The sequence below is a fragment of the Capra hircus genome, chromosome 9, assembly GCF_001704415.2.
Source record: "Capra hircus breed San Clemente chromosome 9, ASM170441v1, whole genome shotgun sequence".
Taxonomy (NCBI): domain Eukaryota; kingdom Metazoa; phylum Chordata; class Mammalia; order Artiodactyla; family Bovidae; genus Capra; species Capra hircus.
In genome coordinates, this window is record NC_030816.1 from 61,574,453 (window position 1) to 61,596,824 (window position 22,372).

Sequence of the window (22,372 nt, forward strand, 5' to 3'; positions counted from 1 at the left end):
CCCTAAAATAGAAAAACAATCATTTCTCAAAATCTTCATGGTCTAATCCAGATACAAATATTAAAAGCAATAAGAAAGCATAATAAATTATGTGCTAAAATGTTCTTTCGACAGCAGTGCAATTGTATGTGTAGCCTGCTACTATGGTCTACCTCCAGCACTGAGGAGACCCTAGGAGCTGTTTCAGGGTTTTCACTTTGTTTTTTGCCAAAAGAAGAAAAAAGCACAAACATGGAAAATGGAAAATAATATCATTTGCCTTGAATTTTCATAGAAGCTATCCCATGGCTGCAGGACAATAAAATGTATATCCATCTTCTACAGAGCACAAGGAATGTTTCACTTAATTAAAATTCCCACTTTTTTTTCTTAAAACATTAAAACCAAGTCCTCCCTACCCCCTAAAACAAAAAGATCTATTAAAAGATTTCCTACTCTGTACTTTGACCTGTTGAAAGTGTTAGCGTGTCAAACTGAGTTAAAGATTGCCCGATTCCTACACATCCTTATTAAGAAGTTTCGAAACATATTTTGAGCCCAAGAACTTACAGGCCAGTTTAGTGTCTTCCATCCTAAAACCCTTCTTTCTTGAATATGCTGCAACATATCTGCATGTCTCCCTCTTCCTGCTTTGAGTTTCTCAGCCAGGCAAAGACCAATCGATCAGTGAAGAGAACTTTTAATCATCCCAAGTATTAATATCATCTCTCATGCAGCTCGAGGTACACTCAGAAAGAAGGCAAAAGGGTGAGGAGACATATGACTCGACAGCCACTGTTTCTAAACAGTAACCTTGTTCACTGAACCAAGTAAAAACTGAGAACGGCTTCTGTTCAAAAGAGCCAGTGAAGCTCGAATGGGTGTGGGCTGGGAGAAGGGGAGGCCTTTCCTGGTTAAGAAATGGCTGTTAAACATCAGTTCAGTCACAGGGTTTAAAATCAGCCCGGGCCCCAAACAGGATGTGCCTTAAACACATTTGAACAAATGTTTACCAAGATCATCTAAACGGTATTTACTATTTTTTCAAATTCTTCTGCCTTTTGGTTTCCTAATGTATTAAAGATGGCATTTTAAAACCCTGAAGATTATGGCTGATTTTGTTCCCATACCAAAGGCATCTGAGAGAGGCAATCATTTAGAATCAGTCAAGCAGAGAGACCTCTGTTCTTTTCCTCCCTTCACTGAGAACATTCATGGAGCCGTTGGGAAACCACATGAAATGAAGTTTCACTATCCTTCAGAAGGTCCAGAAGATTGACTTGCTTTTGAAAAATTCTGAATTCTTCAAAGTGAAGAGGAAGAATCAATAAACAAACACTGAAGTTTTAGAAATTATTTCTGGATAAATTAATTATAGGGCCTCAGGAAAATATTTTAAGCCGGTGATGAGTTTTACATTATGAATTTCGAATTCAACATTTCTATCACAATGTTACCTTTAAAGGTAACAGTCTTTAAAAGGATTTTTTGTCTAGGGACATAGAGGGGAATCTGAGGAGAAAAGATCATGTCAAGTCCTCATTGTGCCTTTACAGAATTTAAAACTGTGATATGGGAGTCAGAATACTTGAGTTAAAACGTGAGTTAAAACCAATGAACTTCACGAGTTTGGATGATCCATGGGTCCAATCTGGGAAAGGAAATATGCTGTTCAGAAGAAAACAAATCATTGCAAGCCTCTTTGAGTAGCAGGACTTGCCTTAGTGAAGAGACTGGACACATTGGATTTATAAGATGTAGGAGTTCAAGCATCCACTGAACTTGGCGACAAACCCTTTTTAATGCCCTTGGAACTAAAGACTTACCAAGTAGGAACCAATGGAATACCAGCTATAGCCAGTACAATCCCAACACCTCCAGAGGCCTAGCATCACGGGTGCCTAAGTACCATCGCTGCCAACCAGTCCCCTTGCATTTTCAAAAGCAGCTCTGATGCTGGGAAAGACTGAAGGCAGGAGGAGAAGTGGGAAACAGAGGATGATATGGTTGGATGGCATCACCAACTCAATGGACATTGAGTTTGAGAAACTCTGGGAGATAGTGAAGGAGAAGGAAGCCTGGAGTGCTGCAGTCCATGGGGTCACAAAGAGTCAGACATGACTTACTGACTGAACAACATAAATACAGACAGGATCTCTAGTGCAGGAGTTCTCAGCCTTGGTCCTCTTGACCTTTCAGACAGGATAACTCTTTGCTGTGGACTACAGGGGAGGGGATGATGCTTTAACAGTGTGGCAGCCTCCCTGGCCTCTGCCTCCTGTATCTAATAGCACTGCCTACAGACATCCCCCTCCTCACAGTCAAGACCATTAAAAAAAACTTTGGGGGGAGCACTGCCAAATGTCCCAGAGAAGGCAATGGCACCCCACTCCAGTGTTCTCGCCTGGAAAATCCCATGGAAGGGAGAGCCTGGTAGGCTGCAGTCCATGGGGTCGCGAAGAGTCGGACACGACTGAACGACTTCCCTTTCACTTTTCACTTTCATGCATTGGAGAAGGCAATGGCACCCCACTCCAGTGTTCTTGCCTGGAAAATCCCATGGATGGGAGAGCCTGGTAGGCTGCAGTCCATGGGGTCGCGAAGAGTCGGACACGACTGATCGAATTCCCTTTCACTTTTCACTTTCATGCATTGGAGAAGGCAATGGCACCCCACTCCAGTGTTCTTGCCTGGAGAATCCCAGGGACGGGGGAGCCTGGTAGACTGCCATCTGTGGGGTCGCACAGAGTCGGACATGACTGAAGCGACTTAGCAGCAGCAGCAGCCAAATGTCCCATGGGAGTCTGGGGCAAGATTACTTCTGGTTAAAGAAAATTACAACTCTGGTGGCACCAAATCCAGATTGTTTTTCTTCTTTCTGCCCCTCTGAGCAGGGCCAGTGTGGTAGGGAGGCTGGATAGCAGAGCACCTTCTCCAGGTGGGGGAAACATTTGAATTGCTCCACTGCTCTACTCTCTTTCTTCCCTCCCCAAAGACCTTATTGCCTCAGAGAGGGACACAGAACTGACCCCATGGGAAAGGGAGGTCAAGGTTTACAAAACTGGTACTGTGGGTAATAAACATCCCCTACACATTTCTCTCTGCTCATGTGTGATACAATGGCTGGTATGTGATTTGCCTAGATGTCTCAAGAAGTAGACAAATTCCCAATTCTGTCCAATTAAAGCAATGAAATGCATGACACAGAGCGTATGCTAGCCAAAGAAATATGTTGGTTATTAATTTCAGAAAATTTGGAGGCATGTTATTAAAATATCAACCCATTCCCACAATTGTATGCCTGTACATTCAATGTGCATATGCTAAGTCACTTCAGTTGTGTTCGACTCTTTGTGATACCATGGACCGTAGCCTGCCAGGCTCCTCTGTCCATGGGATTCTCCAGGCAAGAATGCTGGAGTGGGGTGCCAGGCCCTCCTCCAGGGGTACATTTAGTGGGCTCCATAAATGTTAGAACTCATATCCTGAGTTATCTCACAACTCCTTTAAACAGAACAAAGACGGGAATCATGAATTTATCAAATAAAAAAAAATTCCTATTAGCAACTTGAAAAAAAAATCCTTTCACTTCTTCCCTCAGGATCTTTATATTTATACTTTAGACTCAAATGTAACTAGCTCAGTTATCTATCCTCCAGTTCATTGAAGATTCAGTCAGTTCAGTTCAGTTGCTCAGTCGTTCAGTCCAGTCGCTCAGTCGTGTCCGACTCTTTGCGACCCTGTGAATCACAGCACGTCAGGCCTCCCTGTTCATCACCAACTCCTCAAGTTCACTCAAACTCATGTCCATCAAGTCGGTGATGCCTTCCAGCCATCTCATCCTCCATCGTCCCCTTCTTCTCCTGCCCCCAATCCCTCCCAGCATCAGAGTCTTTTCCAATGAGTCAGCTCTTCACATGAGGTGGCCAAAGTACTGGAGTTTCAGCTTCAACATCAGTCCTTCCAATGAACACCCAGGACTGATCTCCTTTAAGATGGACTGGCTGGATCTCCTTGCAGTCCAAGGGACTCTCAAGAGTCTTCTCCAATACCACAGTTCAAAAGCATCAATTCTTCGGCGCTCAGCTTTCTTCACAGTCCAACTCACATCCATACATGACTATTGGAAAAACCATAGCCTTGACTAGATGGATCTTTGTTGGCAAAGTAATGTCTCTGCTTTTCAATATGCTGTCTAGGTTGGTCATAACTTTCCTTCCAAGGAGTAAGCGTCTTTTAATTTCAGATTAGAGGCACTCAGTTTTAAGAGGGCAGGGCGGTGTTAAATGAACCTCCTAGCTGTTCTGTGGCCGTCCAAATCCTGACCACCAAAACCCAGTCATCAGCACAGCTATGGTGTTTCTAGAATACCAATCTGACCCTGCAGCACTTTCAGCGCCTCTGTTTTCTTGCTCTTGGTGGTCTCGCATACTTGCTTTTCTCACCACAGATCAGCAGCACTACCGGCTGCCTGTCTGTTCGCCTTCTCCTCTCTGGCCTCATGGAGGATGGCGTTTGGCTGCATTTCCCTGGACTTGGCTCTCCTGTCCCCATCAGTTGTATACATGCTGCCATTACTTCTTGAAGATTCCTCTCTTCCCTTCTTCTGGCTAACTACCACAAGCCTTTTCTCTACCTTCCATCAGCTCCTCAGGAACTCTCCACACTGCCTCCCCTGCTGTGGATCCATCCTTCCACACTGCGACCAGCTGTGTGCACGTCTGAGGTTTATAGGAAAGAGAAGGGCTGGTGGGGAAAAAACTGCCTCACGTAACAGATTGCCATGTGCTGTGCTGTGCTTCTTGCTCAGTCATGTCCGACTCTTTGTGACCCTGTGGACTGTAGCCTGCAAGCTCCTCTGTCCATGGGATTCTCCAGGCAAGAATACTGGAGTGGGTTGCCATGCCCTCTTCCAGGGTATCTTTCCAACCCAGGGATCAAACCCAGGTCGCCCACACTGCAAGTGGATTCTTTACTGTCTGAGCTTAAGCTATTATTTTCATGATCTCCTATGGCAATCTGTCTAAGCCATGCTTCCCTGGTCAGAGAGATTGCCATAGGAAATTATAAAAATAATAGCTTAAGCTTGTGGATGGCCTATTAAGTCAGTCATTATTCTAAGGGCCTACACATAAGGATTGGTCTGACCTCGCAAATCACCCTATTATGCTAAGCTTACTGATGAGGAGACTCAGATATACAGAGCAGTTTGGGTGAGCTAGTCAGTGGCAGACTCTCAGTCCCCACAGTCTGCTCTACGGCAAGCTCTGCCCTCCAGCTAGGTGACTTGTCACTTCCGAGCACCCAGGAGCATCAGGCCACTGTCGCCTGCCAACAGGAAAGGACTGGTACCACGAGGAGAGAAGACAGGCGGGGAGAGACAGGAGGTGACGCTGCATGGAGACAGCGCCCCACTCTCCCCTTAGGAACAACAGCGTTAACTAAACGGCGGGGCATTCATCCAGAAAAACAGCTGAATGCTAACAAGAGAGGAAAGAGAATAGAGGGTTTTGTTATGTGACGAGTGGCTCAAGGAGATTTCTATGTCCCGGGGCATGGAACAGTGGGTACGGTAATACCGTGTCATCTGAAACCACTGCTGCACAGCGAGGGTCTTGGAACGAGGCACATTTCCAACTACATGCATGGTTACTGTCATTTTCTCAAGACTACCAGTCTATTTTTGGCTTCATTTTCAATAACCAGCAAAACTATCAATGCAGAATACTGGCAGATGGATGAAGGCTGAATTGACAGTTTATTATTCAACCTCTGAGAATGGAAATCACTTGGAAAGCTTAGCAAGTTTTACAACGGAACATGTAAATCCTGAGAAATTAAGGGGAAATGACTCTGTTTATTAAATCTAAACTATATCATCCTTAACAAATACAAAATGTAATATATATTTTGTAATGGGAGCTGGTGAGTTATAAAACTGGCAGAGCAGTTGTAGAACCCTGAGGAATCCACCTTCTCCCCTCTGTGTGCTCATTCATTACCCGCTCACCGACTACCTGCTTTGCTCACCAGCCTCCTAAAATTGCTCTGTGGCTGAGACAATGATTCATCAGCTGTCTGCTCCATCCTGAGTCTCACCATGAACCTTAAAACTGCAGAGGCCCTTGCCAGGGTAAAGCATGTAGGCAGCTCCTACATCTGTTTTCTCCCATCTAATCTGCTCACTTTCCTCTCTGCTTCTTCCTTGTTCTTCTTTCTTTCCTATTTCCATCCCACCCTCCTCACCCCCGCCCTTAACTTTTTGGCTACTAAGAAAAAAACCAGTTCTTATAAAATAGGATCTTTCAAGCTGCAGCCAAGAATTCTATGACTGTTTGAGAAAAGCATCTTAGGAACTCGTTTGGGAAATCAGCGATCTTTAGAAGATGGCCCCTCTCATCCACCCATTCTGCACTTCAGCTGTAACATTTTCAGCCTCCTGTTCCCTTCAGACTAGCCGCCACAATGAGAACTGGCACTGGCCAATCTATCCTGTTACTGTCCTGAGCTGAGTGGTTTTAGTATACTGACAGACTCAAGCCTGAAGGCAAGGGGAGATTCTGTCAGTAACCAAGAACTTCTGTTTAGTCCTGAATGGTGGGTTTTTCCTCCAGTTCCAGGGCCTGTCCCTATACCTGTGCTCCTAAGTGCATAGTTACACCACCTATCAGATTGAATAGTTGGTAAAAATATTATGCAAGTGTTAAACACATTGTACTCTTCCAAAGCTGTCTGTCTATTTTATCTTCACTTCAAAATCTGAACAGAAGACTAGCATATACTTGAACTCTTGGTGAAATTTAAATGTTAATAAACTAGTATATCCATAAATAGAAGAATTCTATGAGACATGAGACATCTGGTAATGTTGCCACCTTTTTTTTTTTTTTAAACAAAGAGAATTGGGTGATCCAACTTTGTTTTGCACTTCTTAACAGGGGGAGGTGTGTGTGTATGTGTGTGCATGTAATGATGAATATATAAATATATAGATGAATAACTAGTTGTTCTATCAAATAATTGCAAGAACATGGGTGGACTAAGCCTTTGGGCTGAAAAGATAATGCTCTTATAGTGTATTATCATTATTTATGAGAATTTAAAATGTTTCTAAACATATTTTACACATAAAACATTTATGTGTAAAAAAATTTTTTTGTTTTTAATTTTGTATTTGATAAAAAAAATCACACATACTGTATTTTATTACCTCAATTACCAAAATGGTACAGTTTAAAATCTTGGTATTTGGTAGAATTTAGTGTTTATCTACTATAAAATACTGAGACCATGGCTATTGCTATTTTAGGGGCAAATACTGCGAAATAGGGAGCAGGAAATGGCACCCACTCCAGTATTCTAGCCTGGAGAATCCCATGGACAGAGGAGTCTGGTGGGAACAGACCATGTGGTCACAAGGAGTCGGACATGACTGAGCGACTTTCACTTCACTTAGAAATAGATTTCATTTGTTTCATATTTAGTTGAAAAATAAAAGCAGATTCATTTTATAAAAGAATCTATGCTTTCTGTTGAAGTTTTCAATAGCTACAAATCAGATTTGTTATATATAATTCATTAAAAGACCCAGTTCCTCAGCTCATTATCTTCCACAAATTGATTTAAGCATGGCCAGTCTTATTTGAAAATACGTAAACTGCTTCTAACCCCAGTATCAGTCTAGGAATATTGCAGCCTACCACTTTTTCCAAGACCCCTTCTTTATCTTAATTCCTGTTCTTTCCCCCATTTCCTTTGGGTTCAGCAAGTAGTAGGCTTTGGGAGAATATTTGTTAATTTCAACTGTTATATAGTGACCAGCACGGTTTTCTTTTCCTTCCCAATAGATATCTTGGCTCATTTTCTTTTCCGTTTAGGTTGTCCTCAGAGGCCATAATCTTTAAGATCTTGGAAGAAAAAAATTCTGCTTTTCAGCCCCCCATTTATTAGTACCTTGGACAGTGGCAAAAGCTACAAGAGCCACAAAAACTCACTCAATTCAGTTAAAAATGTACTCCACACACAACTGTTTTCTTTTGGGGAGTATGTTAAAGCATGCTTGTCTGTTTCTCAAAATCCATATCTGCACCGCCCTGGAATCTTCCATGATCTCAAACCGCGGAAACAGTTTTCTTTCATGTCAACACTTCCCAGGAATGGACAAAGCTATACTTAACCAATGAATGAGGTACGTTTAGTTTACATTGACATCTTTCCCCGTAGCTGTAATCAAACTTGCTCAAGCCTCTTCCTACCCCACTCTAGGCATGTCACCAGCTATAACCAGTTTTCCTGTGGCACTTGTGAAGCACTCTAGTTTAAGGATAGTTGTAACAAAAAATTGCTATGTTTGAAGCAACAGTTCTAATACTAAACACTTCAGCAAAATCAAGTTGACAGGTCTATATTTTGGGTGCTGAAACTGCTAAAAAGGGTCAGCTATTTTTCAGTGGGGAAAAAAAAAAGTCTGCCAAAATTCTCTAAGCATTTTTAATGACTTCTCAAAAATTTAAATGTCCACTTCCATGTGGGAAATTTGTAAACAAATATCATCTGAACTTTCCATCTTTTGCTGTCAATTCCTGCAAGTTAATTACAATGTATTTTAGAGAGGATTTCACTGCCAGTGGAGGATTAATGGGGTAGTCTGACAGCTGGAGTCCGGAATTAGATCAGAAATTAAAATAAGGAACTTGACCTAGTTTCTAAAGGGATATTTGTTAATTTTTTCAACCCAAACCAATGCAATCTTCCAGCTATTTGCCTTCAGAATCTGGAGCCAACATGTCAAAGGTTTTATTGCAGAGAACTAAAATATATATCCATACATGCAAGGAACTCTTGTAAAACACAACTTTGAATTTAAAAAAACAATTTGATGTTTCCTTTTATTGTACAGTTGACCTTCTATAGCTGCACGTTCTATATCCGTGGATTCAAAAAACCACACACAGAAAATCATCTGTGCTAGGTGATGCAAATACTATGCCATTAAATATCAGGAAATTGCACATTTGTGGATTCTGGTATCCCTGAAGCCAGGTGTGTGTCCTAGAACCAAGTCCCCGTGGATACTGAAGAATGACTATATTCCAGACTATGAGCACTCCTCTCCCACTTTCCAGCTCCAGACATTACACCATCCTCAGAAGAAATGTCATAAAGAAGTTGGGGAATGGAGGGATGTAAAAATTTCAAGTGCGATATATCCAAAGTACAAATTCTTATTTTATAATCTAATTTACATGCAAAATCAGACTATAAAAGATTTATGGCACTGTGGCAAATCACTAGGAAACAACAGTATTCAAGTTTTGCAGCTTTCTGCTATCACACAGAATAGAGTTTAGTCTACTTGGGAAACCTCAATGGCTCAGCGGGTAAAGAATCCCCCTGCAATGCAGGAAACACAGGAGACATGGGTTCAATCCCTCAGTCAGGAAGACCCCCTGGAGGAGGAATGGCAACCCACTCCAGCACCCTTGCTTGAGAAATCCCATGGACAGAGGAGCCTGGCGGGCTATATATAGTCCATTGAGTCACCAAGAGTCAGACATGACTGAGCACATGGCGCACACACACGTGACACACTGGGCACACAGCTGATCTCAAACAAGCATCACCACTTTGTCTCCACTGTCAGGCTTCAAAACCGGTCTCACCACCACCAGTCTCTCCTCTTTAATTCCTATGCTCCATCAGACTAGTTGCCTTAAAAACCAGCTCCAGCAGCTTATCATTCCCCTGCTCAAGTATCTACCATGTCTCCCAGTTACCTTCCCAATTAAAGCATGGCAATGTTTCCACTGACTTTGAGAATTTTTTCCCACAGCTCCCTCAGATAGCCCATGTTTTTATAAAATGGATGCATTTGCTGTCCCTTTGACATGCCTCGGGATTTCCTTTCCTTTCCCTTTCCTGCCTACTACGTCCTCCTCTGTGGAATGTCTCTTCAGTCATCTCTGTTAAGAAGCAAGGCAAATACCCTCATCCTCTATGAATTCTATCTGGATTCTCCCAGACAGAAGAGCTTGTCCCCATCCTAAGCCACAAACACATCAATTACACTTCTCTAACAGCATTGCCTTCAGAGGGGAGTTATCAGACTCATCCATCTACCCCCTCAAAGGCTCTCTGGGTAACTGAAGCTCAAGAAACACACTAAACTGCAATGACGTAGCTTCTAGTTTTATAGGTCAATTTCAGTGCTATTGGAGTATATATTTCAGATTATAAATTAGATGATAAACATTAAGTATAGAAAACAGAAAATAAAAATAAGCACAAAATATTTAAGATAAGTTGCAATCTCAAAATTCAGACATTACCACTGTTAACATTTTAGTCATTTGTTCCCAAAGATTTTTTAATGTTTAATTTGCACATATATTAAAAAACAAAATAGGAAGCTTTTATATAATATTTTCTTGGAATCTATTTTATACTCTGGACATTTTTCCAAGTCAGCTATGTTCCAAATACACCATTATTAATGGTTGCACAATACTGAAATACCACAATACATGTAGCAGACTCTCAAACTTTTAAGTTGTTTCTAATTCCTTGATATTATAAACAAGGTTGACTATAGAGTTTCACAAATCTTAACAATGTCTGAAGGACAAATTCTAAAACAGAATTGCTGAATCTTTGGTTCAGTTCAGTCACTCAGTCGTGTCCGACTCTTTGCGACCCCATGAATCGCAGCACGCCAGGCCTCCCTGTCCATCACCAACTCCCGGAGTTCACTCAGACTCACGTCCATCGAGTCAGTGATGCCATCCAGCCATCTCATCCTCTGTCATCCCCTTCTCCTCCTGCCCTCAATCCCTCCCAGCATCAAAGTCTTTTCCAATGAGTCAACTCTTCGCATGAGGTGGCCAAAGTACTGGAGTTTCAGCTTTAGCATCAGTCCTTCCAAAGAAATCCCAGGGCTGATCTCCTTTAGGATGGACTGGTTGGATCTCCTTGCAGTCCAAGGGACTCTCAAGCGTCTTCTCCAACACCACAGTTCAAAAGCATCAATTCTTTGGTGCTCAGCTTTCTTCACAATCCAACTTTCACATTCATACATGACTACTGGAAAAACCATAGCCTTGATGACGGACGTTTGGTTAGGAATGTTTTTAAATGGTTTTGAATTTTTAAATGATACATTTCACCAAAGAGAGCCTTTCCCACTGTATCCTCAGATAGTAGCAATACAGTCACTGGTTTGTTTGTTATCTGACAAGTACTTGCTATGTGCCAGGCACTGTTCTTCAAGACTCTTCCATCCCATGGATGTAGATGAACATGAGACAAGAGATCGATCAATAAGATCAATATTGTCAATGAAACAATACTGGAGTGGGACAGGAGATGTCAGGCAGAAGGAGCAGGGGGTGGTTTCTGACGAAGTAGCAGTACAGCAGGTTAAGGAGGATCCACTCGGCCCAAAAGCCAAGAAAAGGGAGTTTCAAAGAGAGACAGAGGGATGAGTAAGTGTAAAGGTCCTGAAGCCAGGGTGAGCAATGAGGATTAAGAGAATGAAAAGAAAATCAACTGGATTACAATGTGGTGAGAAGGAAGAAAAGCAGGGAACTGTAGCTGGTGAAAAATCCAAATTATCCAAACGTATCACTAAGTTGTGTCTGTCTCTTTGCAACCCTTTGGACTGTAGCCTGCCAGGTTCCTCTGCCCATGGGATTTCCCAGGCAAGAATACTAGAGAGGGTTGACACTGCCTCCTCCAGGGGGTCTGCTCGACCCAGGGATAGAACCTGCGTCTCCTGTATTGCAGGTGGGTTCTTTACCCACTTGAACCATCAGGGAAGATTCTAACTGTAGTTCATAATAAGGATTTTATACTAAAATCGATGAGAAGCCAGCCATTGGCAAGTGACAAGTTTTAAGCAGAGAAGAGCCAGAATCAGATCTATAATTTTAAAAGATCACTAGCTGCTGTGCAGAAGGACATTGACTGGGGGCTGAGGTGTCCATGGAAGAGCAAGACCAGCTCAGTTTCTAATGACATAATCTGGGGTGAGCACATATGACTTGTACCAGGAATGGTGATGGACATAAGTAGACAGGTTTGATATATTTTGGAGGTAATGCCCAAGCACTCCACTAATTGAAAAAGATACACAAACCCCAATGTTCATAGCAGCATTGTTTGCAACTGCCATCCTATGGAAACACCTTATGTGTCCATCAACAGATGAATGGATACGGAAGATGTGGTATATAAATACAATGGAATACTAGTCAGCCATAAAAAGAAAGAAATTTTGTCATTTGCAACAACACATGGACTTAGAAGGCATTATAATAATTGAAGTAAGTCAAACAGAGAAAGACAAATACTGTTTGATCTTATACATGGAATCTAAAAAGGACAACAAAGTAGTGAATAAACAAAGAAGAAGCAGACACAGATACAGAGAACAAAGTAGTGGTTATCACTGGGGAGAGGGGTAGGGGAAGGGGCAGCACAGAGGTCGTGAGAAAAGGGGTTAGTATGGGATTATATGAAACCATGTAAGTGAAACTTTTGAAAACCACAGTGCACTACAGAATTTAAAGAATCTTTCATTCAATAAAACACTTTTTTCAAAAACATCAAAAGGTAAAATCTGTGACATGATAAGCCAAGACACACTATTTTTCTCTATTTTGCATCTTCTTGTACATTCAAGCTTTTCTGATTTTTTACTATGTCTTTATACATAAACTTGAATTGTACATTAGATTGTAAAGGGAACTGCTCAAAGTTAGGAATGGTTTTAAAGCTTTGATACCTAGCACTGAAAATAATTTCCTGGATGGCGTTACCAGTTTCCTCTCTTCAACACTGTGCAAGAATTACTACTGAGTTGCACTGCTTATTCTCATTAGAAACAAATAAAAATAAATCTTGGCATAGTATTTATTAAAGGCTGTAAACATAAGTGGTATCATTGAACCTATAAGAGAATTAGCATTTTTGGAGGAAGTATTAGTACTAATTTAAGTATTGTAAGTACATTTTAGATCTAAAAAAAGCAATCCTGTTGAAAACAGCAAGTGCTCAAATTATAGCTATGACTATTAGTTACTATTAGGTACTGAAAACAAGCCAACTTTGAGTTGTTACTGGTCTTTAAATTTCTTTAAAATAATAAATATACTGCTACAGATCATCATGTTGAAGTTCCTGGGATTTAAAAAATCTGCTAAAATGTGCACCAAAGGTTTTGGTATAAAAAATTACAATTACTAGGCTTCCCTGGTGGCTCAGTGGTAATGAATCTGTCTGTTGATTCAGGAGACATAGGTTCAATCCCTGATCCAGGAAGATCCCACATGACGGAGAGCATAGCCCATGAACCATAACTATTGAGCCCGTGCTCTAGAGCCCAAGAACCTCAACTACTGAGCCCACGTGCCACAACTACTGAAGCCCACATTCATGGAGCCCATGCTCGTCAGTAAGAGAAGCCACCACACCACAACTAGAGAGTAGCCCCCAGTTGCCACCACTAGAGAAAAGTCCAAGCGGCAACACAGACCCAACACAGCCAAAAATAAATAAAATCATTAAAAATTATAATTATTATAAAAGGCATATGATACGGCTAGTCTAGTCAATTTAATCTGGTATGCACTATCAAAAGATCCTGCGTGGCTTCTGTCACTAGCATCTATGTGACACGAAGCAAGTCATTACTCTCCAGAGTTGCACTGTCCAATATAGTAATCACCAGCCACATGCCATGATGCAATGCCTTAGGTATACACACACAACACACACACACACACACACACACATAATTTCACAGAGCTTGGCCTGCTGACAGCCTAGAGGTAACCATGAGCACAGCTAGCACATTCCTGCAGCCATGAGCACAGCTAGCACCCAAATCTTGGATTATAAAATATCATTTTCCACTGTAACGAACCAGGGCTCCTAAAAAAATGGCAGATTCCAAGGCTGAGTCAAAGAAAGATGAGTCAGTAACATCTTGTGCCAGAGGGGAAAGATGTGCTCAAAGAATAATAAAGATGCATCAAAAGGACACAGGAGCCAGCCTCAAAGGGATCCCACTGGCCAAATCTGGGACAGTTTGAGTATCAGAATAAATACAGAAAAGCGTTCAAATCTACAGAGTAAAATAAACATCCATGAGTCCACACTGGTCAACAAGTAAGAGAAAGGAAAGGTCTTCCTTTCTGTAGAGGGAATGGTGAATTAGAAAATTACTATTTGGCAACTAACTGTTTCAGGCAAGAATCACTGATTCTAAAACTAAGAGATGAATATAATAGGAAGAACAGAATATGTACACAGCCTCAAGAACCACCCCACAAGACATTTATTAATTACAAAGCAAGGTAAGTAAGCTGATAGTAGAGAAACCTGGAAGACATCACCTTCACACAGTGATGCACGGTATCACCAGAATTGGGATAAATCAACACCGTGACTCCTGGTAGGATACACTGAGGACTAAGTACCAAGTTCTCTGGCATTCCTGCCAGAAATTTGTAACCTAAATCCAATCATGAGGAAACATCAGGCAAACCCCATTTAAGAACATCCTACAAAAATAATTGGCCCGAATGCTTTAAAAATGTAGCATGAACTACTGACTCAGAGAAAGGAAGACTGGGAGGAAGCGAGAGTCAACAGGCACAATAACTAAATACAGTGCATGACCCTGGCTCATCTTCTGCTATAAAGGACATCTCTGGAATAAATGGTGAAATATGAGTGAGGTCTGTAGCTTAGACAACACTATTCTATCAGTGATAATCTTAACTGTGATAAATGGAATACGGTAATGGACTTCCCAGGTGGTGCAGTGGTAAAGAATCTGCCTGCCAAAATAGGAGATGCAAGAGATGCGGGTTCTTTATTCCTGGGTCGGGAAGATCCCCTGGAAGAGGAAATGGCAACCCACTCCAGTATTTTCACCAAGAAAACTCCATGAACAGAGGAGTCTGGCGGTCTACAGTCCATGGGGCCACAAAGAACTGGACACAACTGAGCGACTGAACATGCATACATAAGCACATATGGTTATATAAAAGACAATGCTTGCTTTTAAAAACGAGAGAGAAAGGATTAAAAAGAAATCTTTCAAAATGTTAATATTTGGAGAATCTGAGTGAAGGGCACATGGGAATTCCTAGTAGTACTATGACTACAACTTTTCAGCTTTTCAGCAGTTCTGACACTACGTGGGGGTGAAATTTTTTTTAAAAACCAAGGCTACTGAATTCCTATTTGTTCTTGATAGTTTTAAGAAATTAATGTAACTTTTGACTCATTTACTAACAGGAACATTAATTAAAACTGGAAAAATCTGAACATAAAACACAAAGCTTTCTGAAAATATACTATATATAATATTTTCTTCAAATTAGAGTATAAGATACACAGCAAAAGCAAGCACCTTACCTATTTTTATTCTTCCTTCCAATTACAACTATCTTGCTATAAAATGCAGATGAAATTTAAAAATCTATTCTTTTATACAGTGGTCCACCCTCAGATATTTTTAACCTTTTTTTCCTTCCAGAAGAAAAAAAATCAATTTGTTTTGACCAGATGGTAAAAAAGCCTTTCATATGCTTAATGCTAAACTGGCTAAAAATAAATAGGAAAATTGAGCAAAGAGCAATTTGAGGGTGAAACTAGCTGGCCGTTTGTGGCAGAAGGCAATGGAATCTGGTATCCGGAGCAGCAGGACATGAGCTGGGGGAATTTCAGGGAGCAATTTCCCGACACCATGCATCAGTTGACTTGAGATTCTTATTAACTCAAGCTAAGCCCTGAAAGCTAAGTCCAGCTCTACTAAATCAGCATTCCCCACCCAGGAACAAGACAGACCTCAAATCTGGCTCAAAAACTGTTGTTAAACAAAAAGCCAAAAAAAAAAAAAAAAAGCTTTTCATACCTTTTCCCCTAAAGTAAGATAAAAGCTAACAAAATATTCTCTTAAGTAAAACAGCATGATTTTGAATTAGGGAGTAGAAGCTACTTTAGTTGGATCTTAGCATCATTTAGCATGTTATGATTAACAGAGCCAACTGTAATTACAGAAAACAATCTCATTTCTTTCCCCCCATTTCCTTCTCTTCCCTGAAATGATCATTCGGTATATAAGGATTTATGTATTTAATGCTGTCTTTGCCAGCTAAACTATCAAATTTTAGACTGAATTCCTCTGCTTCCTTTGTCAATAACTTACACAAAGAAATTTCTTTGTGTAAGGTAGAGGAAGTGTTTTCTTAATCTGTTATGTGATGTGTTTTATGTATGCATATGCTTGAATAGATAGTTATATACTTAAAAAACTGGGAGATATAGAAATCTTAACTATTTAAGTGATTCTTTAACTGTAAATCATATGATGATATTCTTAATCACTTATTAAAAATTTATACTATTGCTAAAGAGCGTGCCTCGAGTGATGTTTCTCACAACTGGGGTTCTGATGTAAATGCATTTGGAAAACAGCATGAAATAATTCTTATTTTGAAGAATTACAACATAATGTTGTGAGGAAGCCCTTAGTAAGTAACCAATTTAATAAGGGTCTCCCAAATTTACTTGACCAAAGGCCTTTTTAGGGGGCAATATTTATTAATCTAGGGTAGGTCTGGGTTACATTTTACAAGTCTGGGCTACATTTACAAATGTCATTACAGTGTTTAAAAGTTAAGATTGTTAAAGGGTCCTCTTTAATAGACACAAATAATGCTATTTCAACATGACATTTCTCTTAAAAGGAAAACTATGTAGCAGTAAATTCTCTTTGTAGGTCAAGCGTACTGGGATAGCATATTGATCAGGAATTTAGGGGAAATCAAATTTAGAGGTCACCTGATTGCCTTAATAGAGCATAACTAAATTTGATGACTTAATGATTAATCCCACTAAAAGTTTATTATTATTATTATTTTTAAAATACAAATCCATAATGCATTTTCAAAGAAGGCAAAAATAGACATTAAACTCCATTAGTAGGCTCCACAAGTCTGTTGCGGATGAAAATTTTTTTTCCTCTTCCTAGAACCTTGTGAAACATCAAGTACATCTAATGGACCAATTAAAGTGATAAACCATCACAGCCTGTTCACTGCTATATCCAAATAAGCCATTCTAAGAACAAGTACAGCTAATTGCAAATGAAAATTCCCCCTAAATTCTGGATGTCAGAAAGAGACTGGGGCAGCTATCAGCTCAGTTCATGAAAAGGCCATGAGAAATCCCCAAAAGTATGCAGAATCCAGACAATATCTGTTAGGGGGGAAAAAAAATTCTGGAGGGCAAGGGAAGAAAAGAGAAAAAAATAAGATTTGAATCCATCATAAAATATTTTATTATGAAAAATCATAAACACCAGAATGGAAGCTCCCTTGTTGGAAGAACAAGAACAGGACAGAGGCCTTCACACTAAGATGCGCCACCCGTCCTGGAAACAGAGATCTTTAAGCCTCTAAATAATGTGAGTGTACCTACTTCGTTTTCAAATTAAATCCTTGGTACATAATTTCACTAATAGCAGCCATATGGGAAGCATCTGTAGTTCTTCTCAATTCTAATTTTCATAGACAGAAGAAACACCGACAAAAATAGCCCCACAGTCTGTCACCGAGGCACTGCAGGCTGACCTAGTTAGATCAGCAGGCCGTGCGCATCTGAGCTGGCTTAATCCTGACCCAGCGTCGAGGCTGCCCTGTGCCCCAGAGCTCAGGCCTTAGGGTTCACCAGGGCTTCACAGTTCATGAGCTTATAGTTGAGAGGTCATTCTCGCATCTCTGAGACCATTTTAGTGCGGATCTGAGTGAATCACCAACAGACAGGCTCAAATCAACTCTGAACCAGCGGGATTTCTGAAATCACTAAAGAACTGTAACAAAGATTTAAAGAAAAACCCATAACAATATTAAACTGAAAATGCTAAAATGGGAAAATATCTAAAATATCTATCATACATGTGGCCATGTATGACAGATATATTTTTCTATATTAAAAAAACACACCACTAGAAAATGTCACAAGAAATAAACATGTAATTCACAAAAGTAAAAGGCTAACAAGCATGTAAGAATTAACATCAGTTATTAAATGAATGTGAAACATCATTTCCTTGCCTATAAAATTGACAGAAATTTCAAATTAAAGAATATTTACTGTAACTATTTTAGAAAAATGTTTCTGACACTAAATGGAAAAGAAAACAGCTTGCAAAACCACATATTCCACAATATGACAAGTCTGTACACACACACACACGTTTCTAAAAACTATATGTTCACACACACACAAAACGTGAACAGATATATATGTAGATGGTAGGATTATAGATGATTTAAAAATGGGCTTCCCTTGTGGCTCACCTGGAATAGAATCCACCCACAATGCGGGAGACCTGGGTTCAATCCCTGGGTTGGGAAGATCCCCTGGAGAAGGGAAAGGACCCACTCCAGTATTCTGGCCTGGAGAATTCCATGGACTGTATAGTCCATGGGGTCGCAAAGAGGCAGACACAACTGAGCAACTGTCACTTTCACTTTCAAAAATAAGCTTAATCCTTTTCTGCATTTTTTTAAGTGTCTTACAATATTTATTACTTTTACTATCAGAAATATGTATGTGATATTTAAGGTGGTCAGACAGTAACCAGTAGGAAATATTTGGAGTCTATTTCTGTTCATGATTTTCTGTCCTCTAGTCATTAGTGACAGCAGAAAAGATATCTGAAGCTGGACCACTAGTATGAGTGCTCACTTTATATGCTAATGTGGAGAGCTGAAAGTCTTGTTAAAAGGCGAATCTGTTCTGGGAAAAAGGCCTCCCCCAAAAACCAATCAAAAGAGACATCCTTTAAAAAAAAAATAAAAAACAGAGACAAGCCTTCTGGGGAAAGGGCAGCTTACACTTATTTACTTTCACATTATGCTCATACTTAAATAATTATAACATTTCAAAAAAGGCAAATTTCTGTGATTTGATTTCATTTTCAACATCTCTTTTTGAAGTTTCAAGTAGCTTCTAGATAATGTTCCTGTACAAGCTTTTCTACTTTGAAGAAAAACTATTTGCCAAGTAATAACTCCTCACATTTTTATTCACTTTTTAAAATTCAAAAGATGGTGGAGACACTATTTGGCAGTCTTTTTAGAAAGGTGTTTTTGGGGTTTTTTTTGGTATCATCAAATATAGCAAAAGCAAACAATATGAGTCTACATTTATTTTACCAACATGATATGTTCCCCTTAAATGATTATCATTAACATAAAATCCTACTTTGTTCTTAATACCTTTAGACTAGTGTTCCATCAAGCAACAAGTATTTATTGATTCTTGCCATGTGCCATGCTACACATTTAATTTCTTATGTTTTGAGAAAAATAATATGCTATAGAAAACACATGCAATATGTTAGGGATTTTAAAATTTTAGACATGACCTATGTTGATCCCCATACTTACATTCACCATCCCTCTATTTTTACAATTTTTTTTCAATTTCTGATTTTAATAGGAACAGACTCTAATAGGTCTAATAGGTGCTAATCTCTCTGAACAACATCAAAAGTAATTCCAAATTAAGACCATTTCTCTACCTTCCCAAGAGTAAACTGTATTTTTTTTTTCATGAGATTTCAGAATTCATGTCCCAACCCACAATGGGATGGACATGGAAATCAAAGCATGTTGTACTTAAAGGTGAAGAATTGCATAAATTGACTTATATCCCGAGAAGCAACTCACAAATCTTTAGATAAAGGTATGCTTCTTTAAGCTGGTATTAACCAGAAAATATCTGATTAACATCTGCCCTTTTATTCCTAACGTTAATGATGATTCCATCCTTTTCTCCTCCATTTTTGCTTAAATCTACACATTCATTTTACCTCTTCATGCTATTCATTTGGCAACAGTATACTCCAGAGAATTCCTGGGTCATTCCAATACTCTGTCAGATCAGGGGCCTTGATGACGCTGCAGACACATCTCCATGGCATTTTCCTTCTTCCACCATGAATGGACAGAAACGTTTTGCATGAGCAACTTAAAAACTGCCAGCATACTGGGAATACCAAGGCAGAGAGGGAGTGGTAATGGCATCCCAGAACTTTTTAAGCAGCTGTAGTTAAGATATGAGGGAAAGGATAAGCTGTGGGCAGTGGACATAGGGAGAGGAGAATCACCTAGAGAGGCAAAAATAATTTAAAAAACTGAAGTAGAAAACTGTGTGTGTGTATATATATATATATATATATAACCATATAGAATTTAAAGAGAAAGAAACTGAGCTATATAAAGCAAATGGTGATATTTAAATCTGAAGTCTCAGGAGTTTCACATGTATTTCAGAGTAATGTGACTTGAAATAAATCGTGTGTGCATGCTCAGTTGCTAAGTCGCATTCGACTCTTGGTGACCCCATAGATTGTAGCCCTCCAGGTTCCTCTATCTGTGGGATTCTCCAGGCAAGAATACTAGAGTGGGTTGCCATTTCCATTCCAGGGATCTTCTTGGTCCAGGGATTGAATCCACATCTCCTGCATCGGCAGGCAGATTCTTTTCCACTGAGCACCCTGAGAAGCCTCAAATAAATTCTACTCTCAATTAAAATGGTGCATTCTTAACCAAAAGCCAGGTAAAATGTAGTTCCCCCCTGCCAATGCAGTTTTCTAATCTGAAGATTTCAAATCTATTTCCCATATTACAATTGTGAATACCTAGTTGGATTTTCCAAGGCAACACATTGCCTTTAATAAGAATGAGGACTACCAGCTCGGAACACAAAACTTGGAGAAGCATCCATGACACCAGAGATTCACAAAACACTTCTGAACTGGAGACGGCCAGCAAACACATACAACTTCACTTCCATGTATAATTGTTCTCAACAGCTGGCACAAGACAGACTGGTTCAGTCAGTCAGTTCAGTTCAGTCGCTCAGTCGTGTCCGACTCTTTGTGACCCCATGAATCACAGCACGCCAGGCCTCCCTGTCCATCACCAACTCCCGGAGTTCACTCAGACTCACGTCCATCGAGTCTGTGATGCCATCCAACCATCTCATCCTTGGTCGTCCCCTTCTCCTCCTGCCCCCAATCCCTCCCAGCATCAGAGTCTTTTCCAATGAGTCAACTCTTCACATGAGATGGCTAAAGTACTGGAGCTTCAGCTTTAGCATCATTCCTTCCAAAGAAATCCCAGGGCTGATCTCCTTCAGAATGCACTTTGGTTAGTAGGAAATAAATTTTAAAAATCCTCTTATATTTAAGTGTGAAGTTACAAACAGTTAAGTACTCTAGCTTTTGTACCTTAATTCTTTTCTTTAGTCCTAGAATCTAACTCTACTCTTCAATGAAATTTTTGCCATTAATAACAGTTTCTAAAAGTGAAAGGTATTATTAGTAACTATATAGATTCTCCTAGACTATACAATGTGCTTTTAACAGGTAGTGGTTTTTAATTAAAAAAGTTTAAAATTACAGTGTAACAGTCTGAAATTTAAACAGATTTCATTATATTTTGTATTAAGCTGAACAATGTGAAATTGTCTTATTAGGTAAAGAATGGTCAAACACGGCAATTTCATATAGTTCAGCTTCGCACTTGAGCCAATTTATACAAACAATTTCAAGCACCAAAATGAGCTGTTTGTGCAAGACAGATAACAACCAGCAAGCTTCTTGTTCCCAGGACACGGCTGTTTATGATATGACCTAGATTTCATACCCTGTGGCGCTTGCACCCAGTCTATCAAATGGCATCACTCAGTTTATCATGACGATGACTTCTGACCATGGGTGACCATTCCTCACCCAACAACACAGATGAAGGGGACAAACAACTTGGTGAGCACGCTGTATTCCTTGTACAACGTTAGCATCATCAACAAGAAACAAAGAATAAGAGACTTAATATCTCCCTCCTTCCATTTCATATTTTTCTTTTAAAATTCATTTTCATTCAATTCATCCATTTTAGTGGGTTATATTAAGTGGAAATCTGAGATTTAAATACTGAAATGAACCAAAAAGCAAATATATCAAAATGCTGCTCCTGTCATTTTCCCCCACATGACTGGTTAGCTCTCTTTGGCTTCACATTCTGATCTCAAAGAATGGTTTTAATGGGAAAACAGCAGAATAATCATGATATGAATGAATTCCTTCTACATAAGAAATAACCACCTGAGAGGTTCTACAATTACCAATCATGCATATTCAACACTCCACTAAGTTGGGAGGGAAACCTGAGGGTGTGGGGAGGGAGAAGAGATCTCTTCTGTCCTGCTGCCTACCCATGCACTTATACTCCAATAGTTGATGGTGAGGGCATATAAACAGTTATAATGCAAGATATTGTGGAACTTATACACATAGACTGGAAATATA

At 39.9% G+C, this 22,372-nt stretch overlaps 1 protein-coding gene across 7 annotated transcripts in view; it reads right to left on the reverse strand.

Annotated features, from left to right (window-relative positions):
* The window catches only part of MAP7 (microtubule associated protein 7), a 181,349-nt gene that overhangs the window by 103,841 nt on the left and 55,136 nt on the right, over positions 1-22,372 (reverse strand). Inside the window, exon 1 of one of the 7 annotated variants that reach the window (XM_018053248.1) lies at positions 550-730. The exons of the other annotated variants lie outside the window; for them this stretch is intronic. Within the exon in view, the coding sequence (XP_017908737.1) occupies positions 550-571 (22 nt within the window). The 5' untranslated portion in view covers positions 572-730. Of the gene's footprint in view, positions 1-549; positions 731-22,372 lie in introns of those variants that run through there. 7 annotated transcript variants of the gene reach the window in all.